General features: G+C 32.6%; 1 protein-coding gene across 9 annotated transcripts in view; it reads right to left on the bottom strand.

The window, feature by feature from the left end:
* The window catches only part of LOC140439927 (uncharacterized), a 309,270-nt gene that overhangs the window by 52,449 nt on the left and 233,779 nt on the right, over positions 1–23,042 (bottom strand). For 8 of the 9 annotated variants that reach the window (XM_072530107.1, XM_072530109.1, XM_072530110.1 and 5 more), the window contains one exon: positions 3,645–3,848. In XM_072530107.1, coding sequence (XP_072386208.1) covers positions 3,645–3,848 — 204 coding nt within the window. Of the gene's footprint in view, positions 1–3,644; positions 3,849–17,135; positions 17,383–23,042 lie in introns of those variants that run through there. The other variant, XM_072530112.1, reaches the window with a different exon arrangement.

The following is a 23,042-nucleotide window of genomic DNA, read 5'->3' as shown; positions in this document are numbered from 1 at the left end:
TTAGAAATAAAATAGCAACTGCTCATTCGTTGTCTCTGGAGTATCTGTTTCAAGTTCCAGAAACAACGGCAAAATTTTCCAGCAAACTTTCTCCATAACCTAACTTAACAGCAGACAACAACAAGTGTCTTCCACGTCTAAGTGTAGAAAAGAGTAAGTGGGAAATGTTGTGTGTATTCGACTACAAGCATATTCCCCGACTCGTCGGTTTTTTACTAGCCGGCTTGTCAGCTTGTAAACTTGACCCGTGTACTTGAGCCTTTACCGTTTGCGTAAACTGAAGGCTAATCACATCTGTAACAATTACTATAGTCCATGAATTGGGAGAATTAAATCACAATTTTAATTAAAAATACTTTATATTTAACGTCTCTATTTCAACCCCGCAAATCGTTCTCAAAATAAAAATTAAACTAATTATTAATTAATAAAAACTTATTTATAGAGTGTATATATATGTTAATATATGGTAATATATAAAATTTTAAAAATATATAATCTATGTGTATGTAATTTCATATCATATATTGAAATTAGATGCAAATATTCACTCATGACACACATACACACAGATCTTATCTTCTTGTAATAGAACGAGGTCCTGTCATTTCTGTCGTCTACCTTCTTGTGATATTGATGCATAGCTGTTTTGAGAGCCTACCTAGTCTAGTCTAGTCTTGATGCGCGTTTTTAGGTTTTGGTCCACTTAGCAATTCGATCTGGACCCATTCATTCTATGTGATCTCTTAAGCAGCTTCTCCTTGATCTTACCCATCTGACCACGTTCTGCACTCCTAATTCTCTTAGAGTATCCTCGTTGTGTATCTTTTCATTTATTGTGGCACCCTTTATTGTTCGTAAAATTTTCATCTCGTTGGTTCGTAAAATTTGTTCACATTGGAACCCATAAAATCAGACAAAAGATTAAAAAGAGGCTCGTGTCAATTGATGCAAGGAAATGTTGAAGAAATGAGATCGCGGTGCATCAACTGCTGTGTATAGGATCTACACAGAAGACGAAGCATAAATCTATGCATATGAGCCCGAAACAAAACAGCAATCGACCGTATGGGTGTTCCAAGATGAACCAAATCTTACAAAATTGTTCGTGGAAGAAGCACATTTCTTTGGCATAAATGGTCATGAAGCTACAATGCCATTACAGGAACGTAAGAGGGTCAATTCTGAATGGTATGCAACCATTTGTTTGCCTGAAGTTTACAGTGAAATTCAGAACAAAAAAATAAGAACAGACGAATCATTTTTCACCACGACAATGCAAGATCACGTACATTAGCATACATAACGGAGTTTTTGACCAGCCAAAATATCGAATTAAACGGTCATCCGCAGTACAGTCCTGATTAGCTAGCCAAAGACTTTTTTTATTCCCGCACATAAAAAATAAACTGCGTGGTCAACGATTTTCGACACCCGAAGAAGTGGTGGAAGCATTCAAAACCCATGTTTCAGAGTTATGTCAATCTGAGTGGAAAAAGTGCTTCGAAAATTGGTTCAAACTCATGCAAAAATGTATTGATTTTCACGACGAATATTTTGAAAAGCAATAAAGCCATTTTCGACCATAAATATTTGTTTTTCATTGTTAGACCAGAAATGTAAAAAGCAACCTCCCGTATGTTGGTAGATTGTATCAAACACTTTCTCATAGTGCATACTTTTTTCAATAGGGCACTTTAAGGCTTGTATGTGATCATGTGTGCCATATCCTGAGCTAAATCCTACCTGTTCACGTGGTTGATATCGATCTAGCTTAGAATTTAATGACTTGGTAATAATCCTCGTACATACTTTGTAGATATGTGATAACAAGCTTATGGTTCGGTAGTTTCCAAGGTTTGTTATATCTCCTTTTTCATGTGTGAGTACAATAATTAAATTAGTTCCACTGATCTGGTGTTATTCCTTCCACAATACGCTAATTGAGTAGAGCTTTTAGTGCTTGTAGTAATAGCCTAAGATCCCAATGCAGGATCACTACGTTCATAACGTAATTAATCAAACTCACATTTGTACATACACTTAAAATTAGTAGAAGACATTGATAATAGGTTGCCAATCCAAAACTGGCCGCAAATATTTTTAATTCAATTAATAGTAATTAATTTTTGACAACATTTATTGCGTTGACAACATTTTTTAAATAAAATACGCTGCTCATGACGTGTATGTATGTTTTTTTTATATCATAATAAAGCTAATTTATTTTAAAGCTATCAAAGATAAAGTAAAAGGAGCACGCAAAGCTACTGGTTTGAAATGTCAGTTGTGTGAGTTTTTAAAGCATGCGTCGATAAATATATAATAATATACATATTATCACTTGCCAAACCAGTGTCGTTGCCCACTAACTCTCTTTTATTTTTTCTTTGAATCCTCGTGTTTTTAACAGCTGACATCCCTAATTTGCGACCATTTTTTCTTGGGCAATCATATATCATCATATTAAGTAAAAAAATTAGCTTTAATGTGATATAAAAAACATGCATATAGGTCATGAGCAGCGTATTTTTTTAAAAAATAAATGAACGAAATAAAGTTTTTGTCAAAGATTAATTACTATTGAACTACTAATTGAATTCAAAATATTTGAGGTAACTTTTTACTGACAACTTATTATCAATGTATTCTAATTTTAAATGTATGTAAAAATGTGAGTTTGATGAATTACGTTATGAAGTAGTAATTCTGCAGTGGGATCTTGTTCTATAGTCTGCCCACCTACTTTTATGATTTTATTTCTATTTCGCCTTCCGGACACTTTGTTGCTTTTCGTGTCAGTGAGTACATTTCTTATCATTAACAGAGTAATTTCAGGTATGTCCTCTGATCTTTGATTAATGACAAGGCATATTGCGGTATATGCCATACATTCTTGGTGTTTTTCTTACAATTCTTTGTAAAAACCTTCCAGTATATCCAGGATTTTTTCCATTTGTTACTGTTTGCCCTCTTGTGTTTGTTATTATGCAGATTTTTTTCTACTATAAAGAATTTTCGGTCTAAGGACTTTTAAATGTTTATTCTCTTCTATTATTTTGGTATACTTTTGGTGGTATACTTCCATTAATTTTTTGCGGCTTTACTTAGTTTTTTTTTCAGTCTATTTAGGGCAAAATTTCTTTTTAGCACCATTTATTCCTGTCACAAAACTAGATAAACTTGGGTTTATTCCTGTGGTAAACACAGAAATCCGAAGGACCAGAGCCCAAGGTGCCGTGAAAAAAATAACAACCGTAAAATGCCATTGGGCAGGACGTGTCACGAGAATTGACGATAATAGGTGGACTAAATTCAATGAACATCCAGAGAAAAACCATTAGAAATATTGGCGTCCTCCAAGATGTAACGACGATTTACGACGTATACATACAAACTGGATATAAAGTGCACAGGATAGAGATATATGGAAGCATTTAAGGATAGCAATAGCATCAATAGCATCGAGGAAAATAGTATTAAAACATAATTGCTAAGAACAACGGTGAAAGCGACGATATTTGATGTTCGCGAACTATTTTTTAAACTTTTAATATCATAAAATCATAAAACCAATGTAAAAGAACGATTTTTGTATATTGTCATATTAATACTACTAAAAAGCATACTTTATTTATACTTACATTCTTTATTTTGATCAATCGCAATGGGAGAAGTATCGATTACAGCCTTAGGAGGTGACTCCCTGGGGCTGGTGGGGGATCCTCCCCCTTCAGCCATGTTGTTACGAAACCACTCAGGATATATCGCAGATATGGTATCTACTAGATCACGATCGAGCTGAAGTTGCCAATACCCAGAGCCAGAATCACTAAGGTGACTGGACTCTGAAAAATAAGAATAAAATAAAATTACTATATTTAAAAATATGTATTAAAATCGTAATCTAATAATAGGTTTTCGCTTAAAAATTAAATTATTATTTCGCTTCTGAATTGAAAATAAAATATTTTAAAAGTGTGTAAAATATTTAATTCATAGCTGAGCTCATTCGGCTTATAAAGACATCTTCAGAGCTATGGTCAACATTTAAAAAGTATCCCTACAAAAGAGGAATCTCATTGTTCACGAAATACATTTTTTTTTCAAAATAAAAAAAAAACTTTAAAAGTTTCCAAAAACACATCAAAAAGACAACATAATAAAAGACTCCGCAAAAAAACACATTAAAAGACTCCACAAAAAAATAAAGTTAAAAGTTTTGGTCAAACACATCCTCGCGCTCGCTTTCCACTCGGGTTATCTTGTCAGGCCAACTTTACGACACGCTGATCTTGATCATGGCCAGATCTTAATCTTTCTGTCTTAATTATTCTCGTGGGGGAGTTCGTCGCACGAAAAAGTACCAATGGACAGAGATAAAGTTTAATAAGCACCGTACGAATATTATTCCAAGATAAATTTCTTGGTAATGGAAAGAACAAAGCAAACTTAATAGACCTTCTCAAAACTGTTCTATCAGAGTCTGTTGTAGTGTCGACCAGGCTGAATCTAATGCAAATACAGTCAATATATGTTCTGCGCTTGCTGCATTTCAAGCCCATGATTCTGTGACTCTCGTAGCGGAGGATACTGACATTTTGGTCTTGCTCACGGCATTAGGAAGGGAGCAGTGTCCAATGTTGTCTGTCCAATTTTTTTTTAAACCTTCAAAAGAGTGAGTCGCATCAATTATACTGTCCTTCAAGTTTTATATATGGCGACGTCATTGCAGAGAATTTGCTGTTTCTCCATGCTTTTTCAGGATGCGATACAACATTAGTAGCTTACACGATCGGCAAACTTAAATTTATCAAAATTTTACACAAATATCCTGAATTAGCTAACAGAACAGTATTATTTCTCAGTGAGAAAGCCGAGCCATATTTGCCCACTGTCGTTGGCGAACGTTTTTCGTCTCTTTATATACTGGAAATAAAGATGATTCTCTAACAGCATGGGATAAAAACGATTCGCCAAAACAGTTATGAAAATTACATTTAACTTATTATCGCTTCCGCCAACACAAGATGCAGCTCGTTTCCACAGTGTTAAAGTTTATCACCAGGAAAAACCGCGATCCTGAAGATTGGGACTGGAAAAATCATGGAAAAATTTGGATACCAATCAAAACTTTCAAAACTCCAGCACCCCTTGAATTTCTAAAAGTAAGTTTCTACAGGTGCAAGGTAAACTGTGCAAGTATGTGTGGTTGTCGACTAGTAGGCCTCAAATGCCCTGCAGTGCCTCGATCGTTCTGGTGAAACCTGCAGTGACTTCACGGAAATATTAAAATTTAAAAATTAATCTAAAAATTCGAAGAATTCGAAGATGAATTACCCACAATGACTTCCGTTTCTTCCCAAACATTCCCCTTCGATACTCAATTAGATCCTGAACCGCAGCCTGGACCATTAAAGGAAATAAAAAACAATAGCTGGAAAACAACTTTTTAAATATATAATTATGCTCAATATTATCTCGACTGTATACCTCACAGGTGATCGGGAAAAAGGTCGATAATAAACTAATATTATAGAAATGTGAACAAAATAATAAATTATATGAATAAAAAAATATATAATAAAAAAACTAAGCCTAATGGTTCGTTTTTATTGTATTCTTACGAGTATTCAAGAACCCGATCATCTTCGGAGTGCTGTAAAACGCAGAGAAATTAATGAAATTACATTTTGTAGTGAAAATTATTGCATAATATTGCTTTGATGTCTTTTTATTATAAAATAACCACAGAAAAAAACATAAGGCCCAAAAGAAATTATTTTTCATTTTACGATTAAATAATAGTAATAAACTTGTGACAATTTAATGTGCTACAAATAATGTTTGATACAATTTTCTGTAGTGTTGCTAGTTTACGAGATACAGCGCGAAAACCCTTTGCACCTCTATAATATTGCTCTGATGCCATTTTATTGTAAAATGACCAGAAAAAAGTTGTAAAGCCCAAAAGAAAATTTGTTCAAAAACTTTTATTTATTTTTATTTATAATTTTTTTATTTTACGATAAAAAGTAATACAAATAAAGTTGTAGAAAATTAAATTTGCTACAAATAATGTTTTATACAATTTTCTGTAGGGTTGCTAATTTATGAGATACAGCGCGAAAACCCTTTGTCCCCCTCTTTCCAAGAAGGCGGACGGGGGACAAGGGTGGGGACCTCACAAATTTAAACTTAAGCTTATACTAACCACTTCCATATCCCCACACATAAAAAAAATAAAATTACGTCCTCTCAAAAATGTAATCTCAACTTTTCAATGGACTAGATTGATATTCTACCCATTCTTCCAATCGTTCCAAGAGTATTATGGAATATACTTTATATCCTGTCTTAAGTGATCATCATCATCAATGACGCTACAACTCTTCGTGAGTCTTTGCCGCATTTACTATTGCCTTCCATGTTTGTCGGTGCTGTGCCAGTAAGTCCCATTGTCGCACTCCCATTGTCGCACTTCCATTTTCTCTAGTTCTTCTTTGACTGCATTTTTCCACCTTTTTCTAGGCCGCCCTACAGACCTTCTTCTCTCTGGTCTTTCCCAGAAAACATTGTTTATAAGGCGATTGTCGTTACTGCGTATCACATGCCCTGCCCATCTGAGTCTATTGGCCTTTATATATCTGACTAGATTTTCTTTTCCGATTAGAGACTCTAGCTCGTTATTGTATCTGCCCCTCCATTCGTTTGTCACGCTGTCTCTATAAGAGCCATATATCATTCGAAGAATCTGCAAGAAGTGAGAAATGCAAACATAAGTGAATGGACAGTTAGGAGACGACTTCATGCTGCTGGTTTATCTTCTCGAACTAGAGTAACTGGACCGCCGCTTTCCCGTGACCTCTGAATTTTACACGAGAACATTTGGCTTGAACAATGCAGGATTGGAGTCGTGTATTGTTTTCCGATGAATCGAGATTCTGTCTTACGGGCCCAGACAAACGTGTAAGAGTGTGGCGACGTCCAGGCGAGAGATATGCTCAAAAATGTTGCCGAGCGTCTTCCATTTGGTGGAGAGTCAGTTATGGCATGGGGAGGCATATCGTTTGATGCTTGCACGGAGTTAGTCTTTATCGAGAATGGGACATTGACAGCGCATAGGTACCTGACACAGATTCTGGAAGACCATGTTTTACCGTTTATGGTTATTCTTGGAGATGACGCAACATTTATGCATAATAATGCACGGCCCCACACTGCTAGGATAGTTACTGAGTATCTTGACGAGGTTTAAATCACACGATTTGTTTGGCCTGCTCGCAGTCTAGATATCAATCCCTTAGAATATGTTTGGGATGAGATGAAGAGACGTTTAGGGAGTCATGTGCCGGCCCCCAGAAATTCGAGAGAGCTTCGCGACATATTGGTGCAAGAATGGAATAATCTTCCGCAGAATGTGATCCAAAATCTGATCCAAAGCATGCCTCGTCGTTTGCAAGCTGTTATCACTGCCAGAGGAGGGAATACTCGCTACTAAAGTTCTTAAAATTTCTTTTTTTCAACAAAAAGCACATCAAATTAAAATTGTCCCTTTTCAATATTTAGTATATCAAAGGAAAATTCTTCATTTCCATTATTTTTAATAAACTTTAAACGACAAAAACGTTGTTTTCTTTAAACAATCCGTTAGTAAACTATGTTATAACCGAAAATAGTTAAAACAGAATAATAATTTCTAAAATAAATTCAAATTACGGGGTGACCCTAATTTTATGCTCGGTAGTGTATATATTATAAATAAACATTTCTATATTCACTGTTATAATACTTAGAAGCATATTCTTCCTAAATTTTAAATGACTAGTTGATATATGTTACGAAAATCTGAGCCAATTTGCCTAAATTTTCGTTTTAAACATCAAATTTATAATCGTATAATTTTCAAATGGGAAATTACACTTTTGCCAGAATATAATGCAATAAAAATCTCAAATACGTTATTTAAATAAAACTCGTAGGTTGAGAAACTTTATAGCTTTTCGGATATATGGCATAGGTGCTAAAACTTGAAAGTCTCACAGCTGTGTAATAAATGTATCGCAGTATTATTGGATAAGACTTAAAGAAAACAGAGTTTTAACATATTTTACTGAATTAAGATTTATAAAAACAAAACAAATCGTATACAAAAAACTCGGAAGTGGAAAACGAAACGTACATTTTGAAGTAAAATTGTGGCTTATTTCCAATACAAATAGTAAATTGTATTAAGATGACACAAGTAAAAACTTCAAAACAAATCGCATATACTTGCAAACCTCTACAAGATATGGATGACTATCTCCATCTCATACTTTTCGTCTGTAATATATTCCGTTCATTATCTTCTTTGGCCAAGGCACTGAGTTTCGCGTTGCTATAGACCCGTTTACACGGGTAGAGTAATGATGCAAGTACAGTTCGTCAAAGTTAGCTCTGTCTTTCAGTTTAAACTCTAGCGATGCGAAAAATAAACAGAGAACGCATTCGGAGTAAAGAAGATAGCAAATGCGTTTGGATTTTAACATTATTTTATTATGGAACTACGACTGGGGGAGGGTCAATTGAACTCAATAGGTATTGAAATTTAAATAATTAGGAGTAATTATTCCACGTAATATTATGTGATGAAAATTATCGATTTTTATTGTTTTTAAAGGTGAAATATATTATAAAAAATTGATATTTAGATATCAAATTATTAATAAAATCATTTCAACATAATTTAACATGTTTGAAAACTAAAAGCAATAAAAAAGTTCACATACAGATATTGTACAAAATTGCAAAGAAATACATAGCTAAGTAATTCTAGGTATGTCCTTAACAAAACAAGAGAAAGTAAACTGACTGTTAGAAAATTTATAATATATAAATGGTCATTTAATTTTATAATCAAGTTAATCTTCCAAAACCAGAATTTTATTAATAACATAACTAGTTCATTTTTAAATTAAAAAACCATCTCCGTCGACCATCATCTTTTTTTTATATGATCATTTTAGCATTGTATACATCATATTGAAATATAAAAATAAAATAAATTGTTTAATCGTTTTTGTTTCCTCTAAAACGTCCGTATTCTAACAGTATACTTACAAAATAACATTACAATAGTTCAATGCCTTAAATATCTGGATCGGAACTCGAATCTGTATCTTCTAGATCATCTATCACTATCAGCATCATCGTTGTCATCATCATCATCATCCAAGTTAATTATCACTTTCTCCGTAACTAAGTCCACTGCCGGTGCGCTTTTCATAAAAAACTGTTCTGCCTGTTTGGCATTTTCACACCGTGATTTCCATTCATCCTCTGAAAATGTCTCAAAAAATTGATTACATAAAACCTCCACATCTTTAAAGTTAAAACTTACATTCCGTTGTGCAACATAGTTTTTCTTAATAAGTAAGGTGGTAGTCTTAATACCGAATGTCCATTTTCCTCTAGAAGTTTATCTATTTCATATGATTTATGATACGTTGATAAAATTTTGCTAAAGTGTACAGCTCGGCTCTTAACATATCATCTGTAAATGGTATATTTCTCTTTTTAAGCCACTCTTTTATTTCATCCTTTTTTGATGCAGTCGTTATATTTTTTTCACTTTGAACATTGTGGTATGGGGCATTATCAATCACTAATACACTTTGTGCTGGTAAGTTCGGTATCAACATTTCCACTAGCTACTTTTTATAATTTTGAAAGTTCATCTGACTATGGTAATCACCAGTTTTTAAATTTGATTTAAATTTTAAGTAGGAATTTTTTATGAACCCCATTTCTCCCCCTGCATGAACTATTATTAACCTCTGTCCCTTAGAGATAGGCTTACGCAAACCATCGTGAGAATCATTATTCCAACTTTTATTGAATGTGTGATAAGAGTGGATGTATGTTTCGTCCATGTATACTATAGGATGATTTTCGTTTCTGTAACTCTTAATACTTCGCAAAAAAGCTATCCTTTTTTATTGGATGTCAGGTTTTTCCATAAGCAATTTTTTCTTTGTCTGAGTTTTTCGCCAACAGAAACCAATTTTATGTAATACTTTTCGTAAACTTCCATACGATACTGTGTAATTAATTTTATTGACAAATTTCCTGTGTATGCCTCTCAACGTAGGAACTTTTTTTTCGTGGACGTGAAAATTTATTACAAATCTCCGAAGAATTTCCTTACCCATATTATTCAACTTAGTTTTGGTCGCACGTTTTTGTCTTTTAATATTAGGTGTATGGAACGAATCACTTTCACCATCTTCAACTGATCTCATTTCATTTGAAATTTGCTTTACAGAACCAACACTAACACCAGTTGCGCGCGAAACACGTTCTTGAATTTTCGTTAGTTCTATTATCGGATGTTTAGACTCCGCTTCTCGTCTCATAAAATATATCACATTTGCTATAATTTCACGAAATTAACCACTCAAAACTTTACGATGAACTTTTGATTTAAATTCCATTGTAACGGAACCGGATTAATAAGTCCTACACCAGTGTAATTGATATGCGTCTGATCTGTTTGCTTCTGCTAACAAAATTGAACTGAGTATATTCGGGCTACTGACGGATCCTCCCCTCCAAATTTATATTCTTATCAAAACTCAGAGACATTGCAATTCTTGACGAGCTGTACTTGGTAGAGTAGAGTAACTCTACCCGTAAAAACGCTCAGCGCAGTAGAGTAGCAAGTAGAGTGCATAGTACGTGGTAGAGTAGAGTGACTAGCAACATGTGGCAAAGTAACTCTACTCTACTACCACCACCGCCAAAATATCCACTCGCCTGCGCACTCTACCCATGGAACGCAGTCAATTCTGGTAGAGTAGAGTAGGTAGGAGAGTGCATAGGGACGCTGTCATTCCGTCTGGAGTTGTGTTTTGTGTAAATAGTGAAAATGAAGTTCACCGAAGATGAACTTCATTTCACTTTCACTTTAAAACTTGTAGAGATGTATGGCGAATACCAGTGTTTATGGAATTTAGGTAGTGTACACTACAGAAATAAAAGTATGAGGCAAGCTGCGGAGGATGAAATCGTCGAAAGAATGGCAAAAGGGGGCTTTGGAATAAACGAGATCAAGCAAAAAATTAAGAATATAAGGTGCACTTATAATCAACAGTGTTTAAAAATACAAAAATCAAAAAAATGGGGTTCAGGTTCAGCCGATGTATACGTTCCGAACGTGAAATGGTTCACTCCTATGGAAGCAATCATGAAAGGTGCAAAAAGAAACAAGAAGACTGAAGGCTCACGGGCAAGTTACAGGTTTTTATTACTTGTTAATAAAAAATACAATAAGAAATAAAAAATGTATTCTTATCAAGATAAAAGAGCTGAGGCCCCGTGTGTATTCCTTGTTTTAAGCCACTTTCTCATCCACTCTTTTCTTTGTTACAAAGCGACCTCAGTTACAAATGCATTTGCAACAGTAGCTAAACAATTTTGAATCAATTTTCTTTTTCTTGAATTCATTTTGTACTAAACAAACACCTACTCTACAGTATACTAGCATAAGTACTATACTTGTAACTCTACTCGTGTGAACGGTATCAAGCCATTTTTGGTAGAGTAGCGAGTAGAGTCGACTCTACTCGCTACTCTACTCTCCTCACAACTCTACTCGTGTAAACAAGTCTTATGGATCGTTTTCCGGTGGAATCAAATTTTGTATATCTACCTACTAGCACTGACATCCGTTATTAGGATTTCAAGATATATACACATATTTTTGTCAGTTTTTTATTGAATCGTCTTTTAATACTAGGTCTGCCATTTTTGTCCCAATTATAGATTTCGAATTTCGATCTTAGATTGTCTTCGTTGAAAAAAACGATCACCTACAATGTCAATATCGTTGTATCTACGTTGTAAGTTTAACTTATTTCACATATTTAATGCAATGATTACCAAAATGTACTTTTTTGGCAATAGCACTACCAGAAAAAATTATTTTAAATTCAATAATCCGGAAGATATCGAAGAAATATAATTATAGGTAATGATTAGTGTGATAAAGAAAATTTTATAGACGACAATGACATCGATAAAGTGGAGGATATCCAGGAATGTGAAGCAGAGTCAGAGTAAAATAAGATAGAATCTGGGGACGAAGATGACATTGAAAACTTACAAGCTTGGCTTTATAAAGCATTTAAGAGAAAAAAGGTTAAAGCAATTTTTTTCTAGACAATGGCATAAATCTATACCAATGCAATGACAAAATTCAATTTAATTTTACATTTTATTTTTAAGCTACCGAAATTGTATGCTTTAGAATAGCTCTATGTAGATTTAAATAAATAAATATTATATATTAATATTACTTTCAATCAATTGCTTAAAATATTTTAACTACAGACGCGTATGTTGGGGATACACACAACAATATACAAACAAACAAACATTCTACGGCGATACAAACGTTCTATGGCGAGCACGCCTATCGAAAGGATTTCGGGCCAATGCTTTTTAAATGCATTCATTTTTTTCGAATCCTAAAAAAACTAATAAGTATTTTTGACAAATTTAAATATTAATACATTATTACTGAGGGCCGAAAGTCCCTGAAAACTTCTATAATGTTTATTTTAATAAGTTACAGGAGTGAAAAAAAAAAGAGAAAATTTAGTGTGATTTTTAATTTCAAATATCTCATTCAAAAAAACTTTTTGTTTATTCTAAGGGACTTTCGACCCTCGGTAATAATGTAATCTTAAATTCTACGTTTAAATTTTTCAAAAATATTTGTTAGTTTTCTCAGGATTCGAAAAAAATGAATGCATTTAAAAAGCATTGGCCCGAAATTTTGCGCCTACGCTCTTAAGTTATATTTAATAAAGTTTCCTATTAACATTGCAAAATTCCTTTTAATGTAGTTTTTAATGAGATATAATTGAAATTGTCACCAGAAAAACGTAGGAGTTACATTTAGTTTTTAAGAGGTGTAACAATTAAAATAAACTGATACTTTTTCACAAGACTAGAGTTAATATGAAAAAAAACATTACTGCCTAAATTTCAAGGAACATATGAAATTTTCGACAAGGTAGCCTAATAATGCTATGCCGTTTAAAATATGCCTTCCTCACTTCCTTCTGTTAAAAGCGCATACCAATGTTAAATTCTTTCCGGTACTGTATATATATATATATATATATATATATATATATATATATATATATATATATATATATATATATATATATATATAAGAAAGAAAGTCAAAGACAGTAACGGGTTACTGGTAACATAGACGGTTGAAGGTAACCGGGAACGACCCAATACTAAGGAAGCAATATAAAACGGGTGCATCTAAGTGAGTGTCTTTTATTAAAAGTCAAGCTTTCACCACATAATTTTGGGCTTCATCAGAACTTGCTGTAATGGAAAAACATTCTTTACAATATCATAATTAAAGATGTTATTTTAATCTTACCCTAATGTCGACACTATCTCTTAGTGTATCTCCCAAACCAATCGCATCTGCCAACTAGAGGAAAAGTGGCAAACAAGGCCTTTATTCAATATTTAAAGTTATTTTATTATGACCATGTGGCCGGCATTTTTGACAAAAATTGTTAATTAAGTCATGTGTTGTTTCAACTGTCACTATATATATATATATATACAGTCAGTCCCAGTATATATCAGTCCCTGCCTAATTTAATAGACTCGCCATAAAAATTCCAGTTTTTTTATTTAAATCGCACTGAAAGTATGTTCACTTGATACTAAGTATGTATGATACTAAGGTGTTGAATGGGTTGCATAACTATTGGGTACACAGTTACGTAGAAAATGGTATAAATTTTTCTTAGAATTATCCAACATTTACAGACGCCAGTAGAATATGTGCTCAAAGTGTGGAGTAACTAATTGGTTTACATTTTGAGTTTTTTTAATTAAAACATAGATTTGCAGTCAGTTTATTTAAACTTTGCATTAGTAAGTATTGACATTATGATATAGTAGTGTTACTTTTGACTTTGGTTAATTCTTAATGATAAAAGAAGACGATTAATCGTGGAATGGAATTTTTAAATGGATAAATCTAAAGATCTTTGTGTTGAGAAAATATCGTCCATTACTGTTCAATTAGAAAACACAGAACTTAGTAAGAGAGAGATAGCACGGAAATGTGGTGTATCCCCGTGGACAGTGAGAAGATTGAGTCAAAAACTCAAAGAGAAGCTACCTGCGACATCAGTTCGGAAGGACCAGTGTGGCAAAAAACCTTCAGTCATCCCCCAGGACGCAATAAATTTTAAAAAAATTAGCTGTAACACCAGAAGGGCCACCCAGAGATATTTAAGAAATAAGTTGGAAGAAGCAGGATGCTCACCGTACGCCGAAATTTGTATGGCAAGGCTTCAATTGTTGCAAGCCTGTTAAGAAGCCAAAACTAACAACACAAATGCTCAAAAAATGATTAGCTTAGGCCAAGATCCATAAAGACTGCTCTATTGATAATACTATATATATATATATATATATATATATATATATATATATAATATTATGTAAGTCTAATCATAACGTTTAAAGCCAATAACTCGCCCACGCCATCCGCAGGCAGTCAGAGATAAACAACGTTTTCAATTATTTGAATAACATGCAAAAGAGATATTTAATTTACCTGTAATTATTGTTTAAATATATTTATTAAAATTATATAAATATATACTTACTGCCAATTACAAGAAAAAAATATAAAAACGTAGAAATATGGACTAATTATTATACGAAATGAAAAACTTAAAAAAACTTACTTGAGAACTTAATTTAATATTTCGATAATTTATTATTGACATCAGTACTAGAGGGATGGCATGGTTATTAATAAATGTGAATGATAAGTCAACTATCATTCGAAAAGGTTTTTCTATTCTGTATTCAAATCACCTTTGTTAATTGGTCAAATACACCGCCAATAACATGCATTTAATTGTATAAACGAGTTTCCATTTCCGTTCTTATAATTTGATAATCAGGGGTTGTATCCATAGTATAGTAATTGGCTGTCATACTGTCAAAATGTTTCTGCGAGCTCTTGATATATGAATTAGTTTTAATGCAATAAATGATAAAACTCGAGTTAAAAATGATAATAACTGCCAAAATCACTACTTTATCATAATTTTAAATAAAACATCAATAATAATAATAACTTAATATAAGCGATAAAGTTTAATATAATTTGATGTAAACAAAAAATTAAACATACTGATTTTCATGTCAGAAATTACACAGGGAAGGATACATAATTGAATGACATAAAAGTAATGAATAGATCGTTGATAGACATTAGAAAAAAATGCCCTAAAGTCATTTAACAATTACATATTAAAAATTAACACACAGAAATAAGAATATACATACAGAATAATTATTCGATAGTCATAAGAAGCCAAATTAATTTTATCAACATAAACAAAAGGTTTAGAAATTTTATCACCTCAACAAAAACATATCCAGGCGCAGATGTCTTCTCAGATCATAGTCTATTGGTTGCAAATATCAACATTCGACTCAAAATAATTCATAAGAAAATGAGGCCCAAGACAGATATAAGACTACTAAAAGAAAATGACATCCAGAAAAAAGTAAAAATAGAGATTAATAAGAATTTTGCGAAAATAGTTGAATGCACTACTAGAGGCATAGAAGAACAATGGAACGAAATGAAGACATATATTACCACAAGTTCGCATGAATATCTAAAATCAAAAAGAGAAAAGAAACTTGAATGGATGACAGATAAAATATTGCAGATGATGGAAGAGCGAAGAAAATTACAAGGTAGAAATGACAACGAATACAAAAAGTTGCATAAGACTATACTAAAGGAGATAAAAGGAGCAAAAGAAGCATGGCTGACGGAGAAATGTACCGAAATTGAAACACTACAATGCAAACATGACGATTCCCATATGCACAAAAAAATTAAAGAGGTACAGAACACCAGAAAACAACGCAATACAGGCATAGTTGTAGACATTGAAGGCCAGATTTTGACTACCATTGAAGATAAATTACTAAGATGGAAAGAATATTATGCAAGAATTATTCGAAGATGCAGCATGAATTCCGACTGAAATAAACAATACCTATGGCCCAGAAATAACAATCTAAGAAGTAACTATGGCCTTAAGCGGATTAAAGATGGGAAATCACTAGGACCTGATGAGGTGCATGGTGAAATTTTAAAGCTATTAGAGGCATATCAAATCACAGCTCTTACGAAGCTATTCAATAACATCTATTAGACTGGTTACTTACCAAAACACTAGTTACTATCAATATTCATTCCACTTCCTAAAAAAAGCAAACGCTAGAAAATGTGTGCAAACAGATTAATTAGTTTGATGAGCCATGTACTTAAAGTACTCCTTACTATCATTCACTCGCGCATATACACCCAATTAAAAGAACACCTGAGTGAAGTTCAATTTGGATTCAGAGCAGGACTCGAAACGAGGGAAGTATTTTTTAGTTTGTAAGTTATAATACAGAGAGCCAGGGATGTCAACTGCGATGTGTATGCATGTTTGATTTCGAGAAGGAATTTGATAAAGTCCCACATGGGAAACTAATCGATATCCTAACATCAGGACTCGATGGTAAGGATATAAGACTGATCTCAAACTTATATCTCCAACAAAAAGCAACAGTGCGATTAGAAAATGAGCTTGCCGAGATCTTCACAATCGAAAAAGGAGTTAGACAGGGTTGTATATGGTCACCGGCATTATTTAATATACACTCTGAAAAGATCTTTAGAGAGCCCTTGGATGAATCAGAAGATGAGATTGTTGTAAATGGCCAAGTTATAAACAATATTAGATATGCAGACGATACAGTGTTGCTGGCAGATAGTGTGCAAGGGCTCCAAACGATGATGGATAACGTTGTAGAAACATGTAAACGAAGAACAGAAGACACAAAATGTATGATGAGTTGATTTTATTTTTTCAGTAAATCATCATTATATATTATTCGAACTTTACGTGGGAATATTATTTCTACATATATTCTATTAATTATATTTACTATAGGCAAAGCAGTTGAAAAAACCCGGTAGCTGTAATTAAAGTATTCAGTTATTAATATTAAAAACATACCGTGTGCCCACGCAGTTCGCCAAGTGACATCAGATAAACAAATAAGTTATAAATAATTAATGTTCATGAAACAAACACAATACGAGAAAACTCACGTTGTCAAAAAAAATGAATGACAGTAGTATACAGTAGTTTGTTGTTTATTATGTCCGGCGATGTTATTATTGATTTGCATCTTTAACAGTTGAAGAATAATCGAAGGTACAATTCTTTCGCACGAAGTCAATTTACTACCTGCGCCCGCGAGGTACCACTGTTACCACGCAAGTACGATCTAATGCAAGGTCAGTACGAAACTGCCACTAACAAACTTCAAACATTCAAACGTGTATTTTCAATTTCTGCGAGGGCGGGACAGGTTTTGCGGGAACAGGATTTGTTTTGTCATATGTTTTTCAAAACGCGAAAGAAGCAAATCAATTCGTTATAATGATGTCTTTGCACCTGTACACGTTTCTTTGTTTAGTTTCTCACAGCTGAGACATATACGATTAAATGTGTTATTATTGCTATGGTTTCGTCTTGTTTTATCGAAAAACTAAAATTTACTACGTGCTCTCTTCCTTTCCACAACACTCCAAAGACTATAATGACTTGATTTCTCAATTGGCTTTATTGTATTTCTTTATCATTCTTTCTTTTTTTGCTAAGAGTTCCATGTTTTCAGACCAGGCATTTATATTTCCAAATTTTTATTCCTCTTCTACACGATCCCGCATTTATTTTATTACTGCAAAAAGAACTATATACATAGAAAAAATAGTGTCCTTGATTTAGAGGGCTTGTTCGATTTTCTGTAGGTGTATAATTATGTATTACACATTTAAATGTTGTTCCGCACACCTTTTCTATATTTTTTGTTGCGTAAATTTAGCGTAATAGTTTCCGAATAAAATTAAAATAACAGAAAAGTTAACTATATACAGTACATTTTGAAAAACTATTGACATGTTTTTCATTGCATTTTTTAAACATGGAATTAGACCACAATTTTTTTTATTGGCATAGACAATATGAAAGTTTGTTGCCTGGCAATTTTCGGGAATTAAATTTCATAAGCGAAAATTGCCAAAAGGCAACAAACTTGAATAAAACCAGAAGAAAATTTTGCCGGTAAATAATTTTCTCTCGAATGATATTCGACAAGACTATTTCACGCAATAATTAATGCACCATATCAACGAAACATAATCTTTATTTATTTGTTATGTTACGATAAATATTATGAGTCACATTAAAAACCTGTAAACATTTTGTTTATTCTCACTTTTGTTCTAGTATTTTCTCCGGCCCGCTAGAAACCAGTCTGGCGTTCCCTTTCATTCGAGACAATTCAAAGGTCAACACAGCTGCAAGCCGCTATAAAACCAGTCTGGGTTCCACGGTATTCGAGAAGGGTCAACATCCGCCTGCTTGAAAGGGATTCCAGAACTAACGGCTGTTTGATATAAATAGCGGGATTTTCATTATGTGAAGCAGTCGGAAAAATAATATCGCGTCGAGTTTCGAATTGTAACGCGGAAATAAATATTGTAAATAGATAATATAAATTAAAGTAGTTGTGATAAGTGTAAGAATATTGTATATATAAATTAAATAAAGACTTCAATAAACTAAGTGTTAAAATATTTTAATAATTCTTCTTCTTCAGGTTCTTTCTCCTATCGGAGGTTGGAAATCATCATCGCTATTTTAATTTTATTGGCCGCGCTTCTGATTAATTCTAATGAGCCACAACAGAACCACTCTCTCAATTTCTTAGCCAGGATATTTTGCGTCGTTCTGGGTTTCTCTTCCCTTGTATCTTCCCTTGCATAATTAACCTAAGTAATACGTACTTCTCGCCCCTCATTATATGACCCAGATATTAAATCTTTCTAATTTTAACAGTTTTTATGACTTCACATTCTTTCTTCATTCTTTTTAACACCTCTATATTAGTTACTTTTTCAGTCCACGATATTCTGTGGATTCTCCTGTAGCACCACATCTCAAAGAAGTTTAATTTTTCGATTTCAGAGTGTTTTATTGTCCCATTTATTTTAATAATAAAGTTAATAAATTAGACTAATAAATTCAGTACAGTTAACAATATAACATGTACAATTATTATAAGCTATAGCAGTTTGTTCATGCTCTTCTATCAAAGCACGATTTTGTGTATTATTGACCTGTAGCATTTGGGAACTTGAAGGTCCAGCTTCATTTGTTGTTGTGAGATTTTCGATCAACTTCTGTTGGTGACTGGAATCCAGTTGCAGATATGGTTTTAGAGAGCTTACATTTGAGTGACCCGATAATTTAATTAACTCCTGTTCGGAAACATCTTGCTTGAACAAGGCTGACAAAGCTGAAGATCGATGAGAATGGTTTGTTATTTTATGTTTTTTTGTGTCTATTCCAATTCTTTCAGTTGACATTTTTGTCCACTTAGATACGGTGTTGATCTTAAGTAGACAGTTTTTGAACCAAAATCCATCCTTCCAGTTAAAGTGAACGGTAAGAAAAAGTCTGTCTGATAAAATCTTTGGTCCCCTTTTTCAAAAATAATCTAACTGGGTATAAATTTTCGTTTGATGAATTTCTTACCAGCCATTTGCTACTTGCCAAACTTTTCGAACCGCCTTGATTTGTTTTTTAAAAAATGATGTTGTATTCAATTCGGCCCGTAAATTCTCCCATAACATCAAATTCCTTCTGGAAAAAGTGAATCTTGCAGTTTACGGCCTCATTGCCTATTCAAGCACGTTCAAATGAGCAAAGAAGGAAAAACTTTTTTTGTGCTCTATCGGGGGTTTCCTCGTCATAGCTTTGGGTGATTTTTAATAGTTCTTCGGTGGATAATGTCTTTGAACTGAGTTTTCTTTTTTCTAGAACACTTTGAAGCTGCCTCCGCTTGGTATCTCTGGCCAATCTTGCACATTTGAAAGATATATCTGTAAAATGGTCGATTTTTATGCCGTACTCCGTAAAATATTTTTCTTGTACCATTTTTGCTGTAGTATTCCACATTGACTTTACAGAAGACTCTTTATAGTCTTCGCCATTGCTTTTTTTCATGTTAAAGGCATAATCCTCGAGAATTTTTGCTAGTTCCGTTATGGTAGTACAACTCTCAAGCGTAAAATTTTTCACCCATAGGAACTTCGAAAATTGGGTCCAAATAGAGCTTCTGGACCTCTGCGTGTTCAATGGGACATTTTCCGAAACCAATTTTTTGCTTTCTTTACCTGGCTGGCATCCAAATCTTGATTTTTCGTCTGGATTCATTACATCTGTCCAAAATTGATTACGCCTCAATGACGTTTGTCAAATTGACAGCAATAGAATTACCAGACACCTTCGTGACGGATCTGTCATAATTTTGTCGCTGAAAAACCACGGGAAGGAAGAAGTTTTGTCAGTAGGAAACGTGGCGTTGCTATGACGTTTTACCAGTTAAAAATAGTTTAGCGAAATAGTCATAAAAATTGCATTTTTTTTTGTTTTCGACGTTTGGATTTCTAATCCGAAAATTGTTTTTAAAAAATCATTGAAATAAAATTGTGAGTAATTGATAAAACCTATAAGTATTATTTTCAATTGGTCATGAACAAAATCTTGACGGACTAACTTGTCCTCGGTCTTGGAGTTATCAGTTATGTTTACCCTTCTAGAGCTGAGATGTTTCTTGCAGGCTAGTTATCAATATATATTTGATATCAATATTTATCAAATCCCAATTATGCAAAAGGCATCATGAATCATTTCCTTATTTTTATTGAATAACCAACCAGCGATATCTCTATTTGATAATTTCGTAATAGTGATTCACCTGGATTATAAAATAAATAACATTTAGTACGTACCAAAAGGTTTCTTATAAGAAACTGGAAAAAAGAGTAAGTAGAGGAAGATAATATTCAGATAAGTGTCTACAAGACCTGTGGATAGCTCATATATACAGGGTGGGTATAAAAAGAGTGGTATATCAGAGTTATATTTTTTCTTATGGAACGCCACAAGTTTGATGACGTTTTTAAATTGTCCTTAAAAAATAAGCTATACTTTTATAGAGGGTTCTCTATACATAAGGAGTTTAAAACATTGCATTTTTATAAAAATCAAATAAATCAAAACACCCTACCTAGGGTGTTTTGATTTATTTCGATTTTTATAAAAATGTAATGTTTTAGAAAACATTTAATATCTACGAATCTAAGAAACGCAGACAAATTTATTCTTGGGTCTTCGTAGTAGACTATGTGTTATATTTAAACAGATGTTTATTGTAACAACATTTTTTACAGGGTGGTCAAAATATTATATTGTTCTATTAGCAAATTGAAAGCTGTAATAACGTACTTGTTTTAAATGACACACCCTGTATTTTATTTGTCTGTTTTGTAGTAAAGTTACTAAGCTTTCAATCTATATTAGGGTTTCCTATACCTCATCTCACTTCATTGTTTTAAACATTTAAAGATTTCCTAGCATGGAAGCTTTAACAATTATAATCAAGTATGCAGTGGTTTTGTACAACACATCACCAAACACCGGCGATATACCTAGCCAAGATACTGTCATTAATAACATTTGAATTTTTATCGTTTCCACAGGATGTTTTATTATTTTAGTTGAATTTGGCCATCATGTGACATTGAATAATATTCTTATTTTAAAAAATCAGATCGACCAAATAGTTTATAAGTTATTCAATTTGTTTAATTTATTTGGTCGATCCATTTAAAATTTATCACACTTTAATAACTCATTAAATGCCACAATTTTGATTAGTTATATTAAATATCATTATGTAAAAACAAAGTTATTAACACTATGTATTTTATTTTTGAATCTCTCAATATTAAAGAAGCTTTTATGATCTATTACTTTTATTTGAACCATTTTTTCTAAATTGTATAACAAAATTTTTTACGTAAAAACTATTCTTTTTTTTTTCAATTTTTACGATTGTTTAATAAAAATAAACAAAACAAAATTAGCAGTACGTCTTCACATAATTCTCATCAGCTACACCTCATGTACCTTTAAGAACCTTTAAATACCTGTATAACAATTTTTCAGCTTTTTTTTCTTGGCTGGTATAGATCAGTCAAATTCTAATGTGAAAAACTGAAAAAATCACGTAAAAATGTTAACAGATATTTGAACGTTCTAAAAGCTATATGAAGTGTAGCTAATCAGAAATCCTGATTACATCGAAAAATCTTTCGTCAAATAAATATTTAAAAAAAAATTAAAATTAAAATAAAATAAAATTTCTTTATTTTTTTTTAACTTAAAGCGCGAAAAGATACTTTTTGCCTATAAAACGTTTCTTATATATTTTAGAGTAAAATGGTTTAAATAGAAATTGTAGATTATAAAAAGTTATGTAATAATCCAAATTAATTAAATTCATATCCAAATTAAAATTCATAAACAATTGACCGAGATAATTGCAAAAAACTATTATTTTTACAGTAATTTGTAAATGTTAATAATTTTAATTGTTAATAATTATTTTAATCAACAAAAAACTGTGTTTTTTGCATAACGACAAGTAATATAGATACTTGAAATTACGGCAATTAATGAGTTATTAAAGGGTGCTAAATATCACCAGGATAGGGCAAATAGTTTATAAGCTTTTCAATTTGTTTATCTCGGAGAGCGATTGTTTAAATAAATGTAAATTGCAATAGATTCTTTGAAGCTTCAGTTTTAGGGTATATTAAAAAACCTTAAACATTTTATTAAAATTTGTATTAAAAAGCAGTTTGTATTATAACCCGTTAAAATGGCGGTACTCGTAAAATACCGCCACGGAAAAGTGGAGGGGGAACTGTCGAGTTCCGTTTTTTGCAATAAAACCTTCATTTTTTGAATCTGTGGTAGCTCAACAAAATAATAAGAATTGTGCTA

Source organism: Diabrotica undecimpunctata, chromosome 4 (assembly GCF_040954645.1).
Source record: "Diabrotica undecimpunctata isolate CICGRU chromosome 4, icDiaUnde3, whole genome shotgun sequence".
NCBI lineage: Eukaryota > Metazoa > Arthropoda > Insecta > Coleoptera > Chrysomelidae > Diabrotica > Diabrotica undecimpunctata.
Note: the sequence above shows the minus strand (reverse complement) of the source record. Positions and strands in the feature narration are given on the sequence as shown.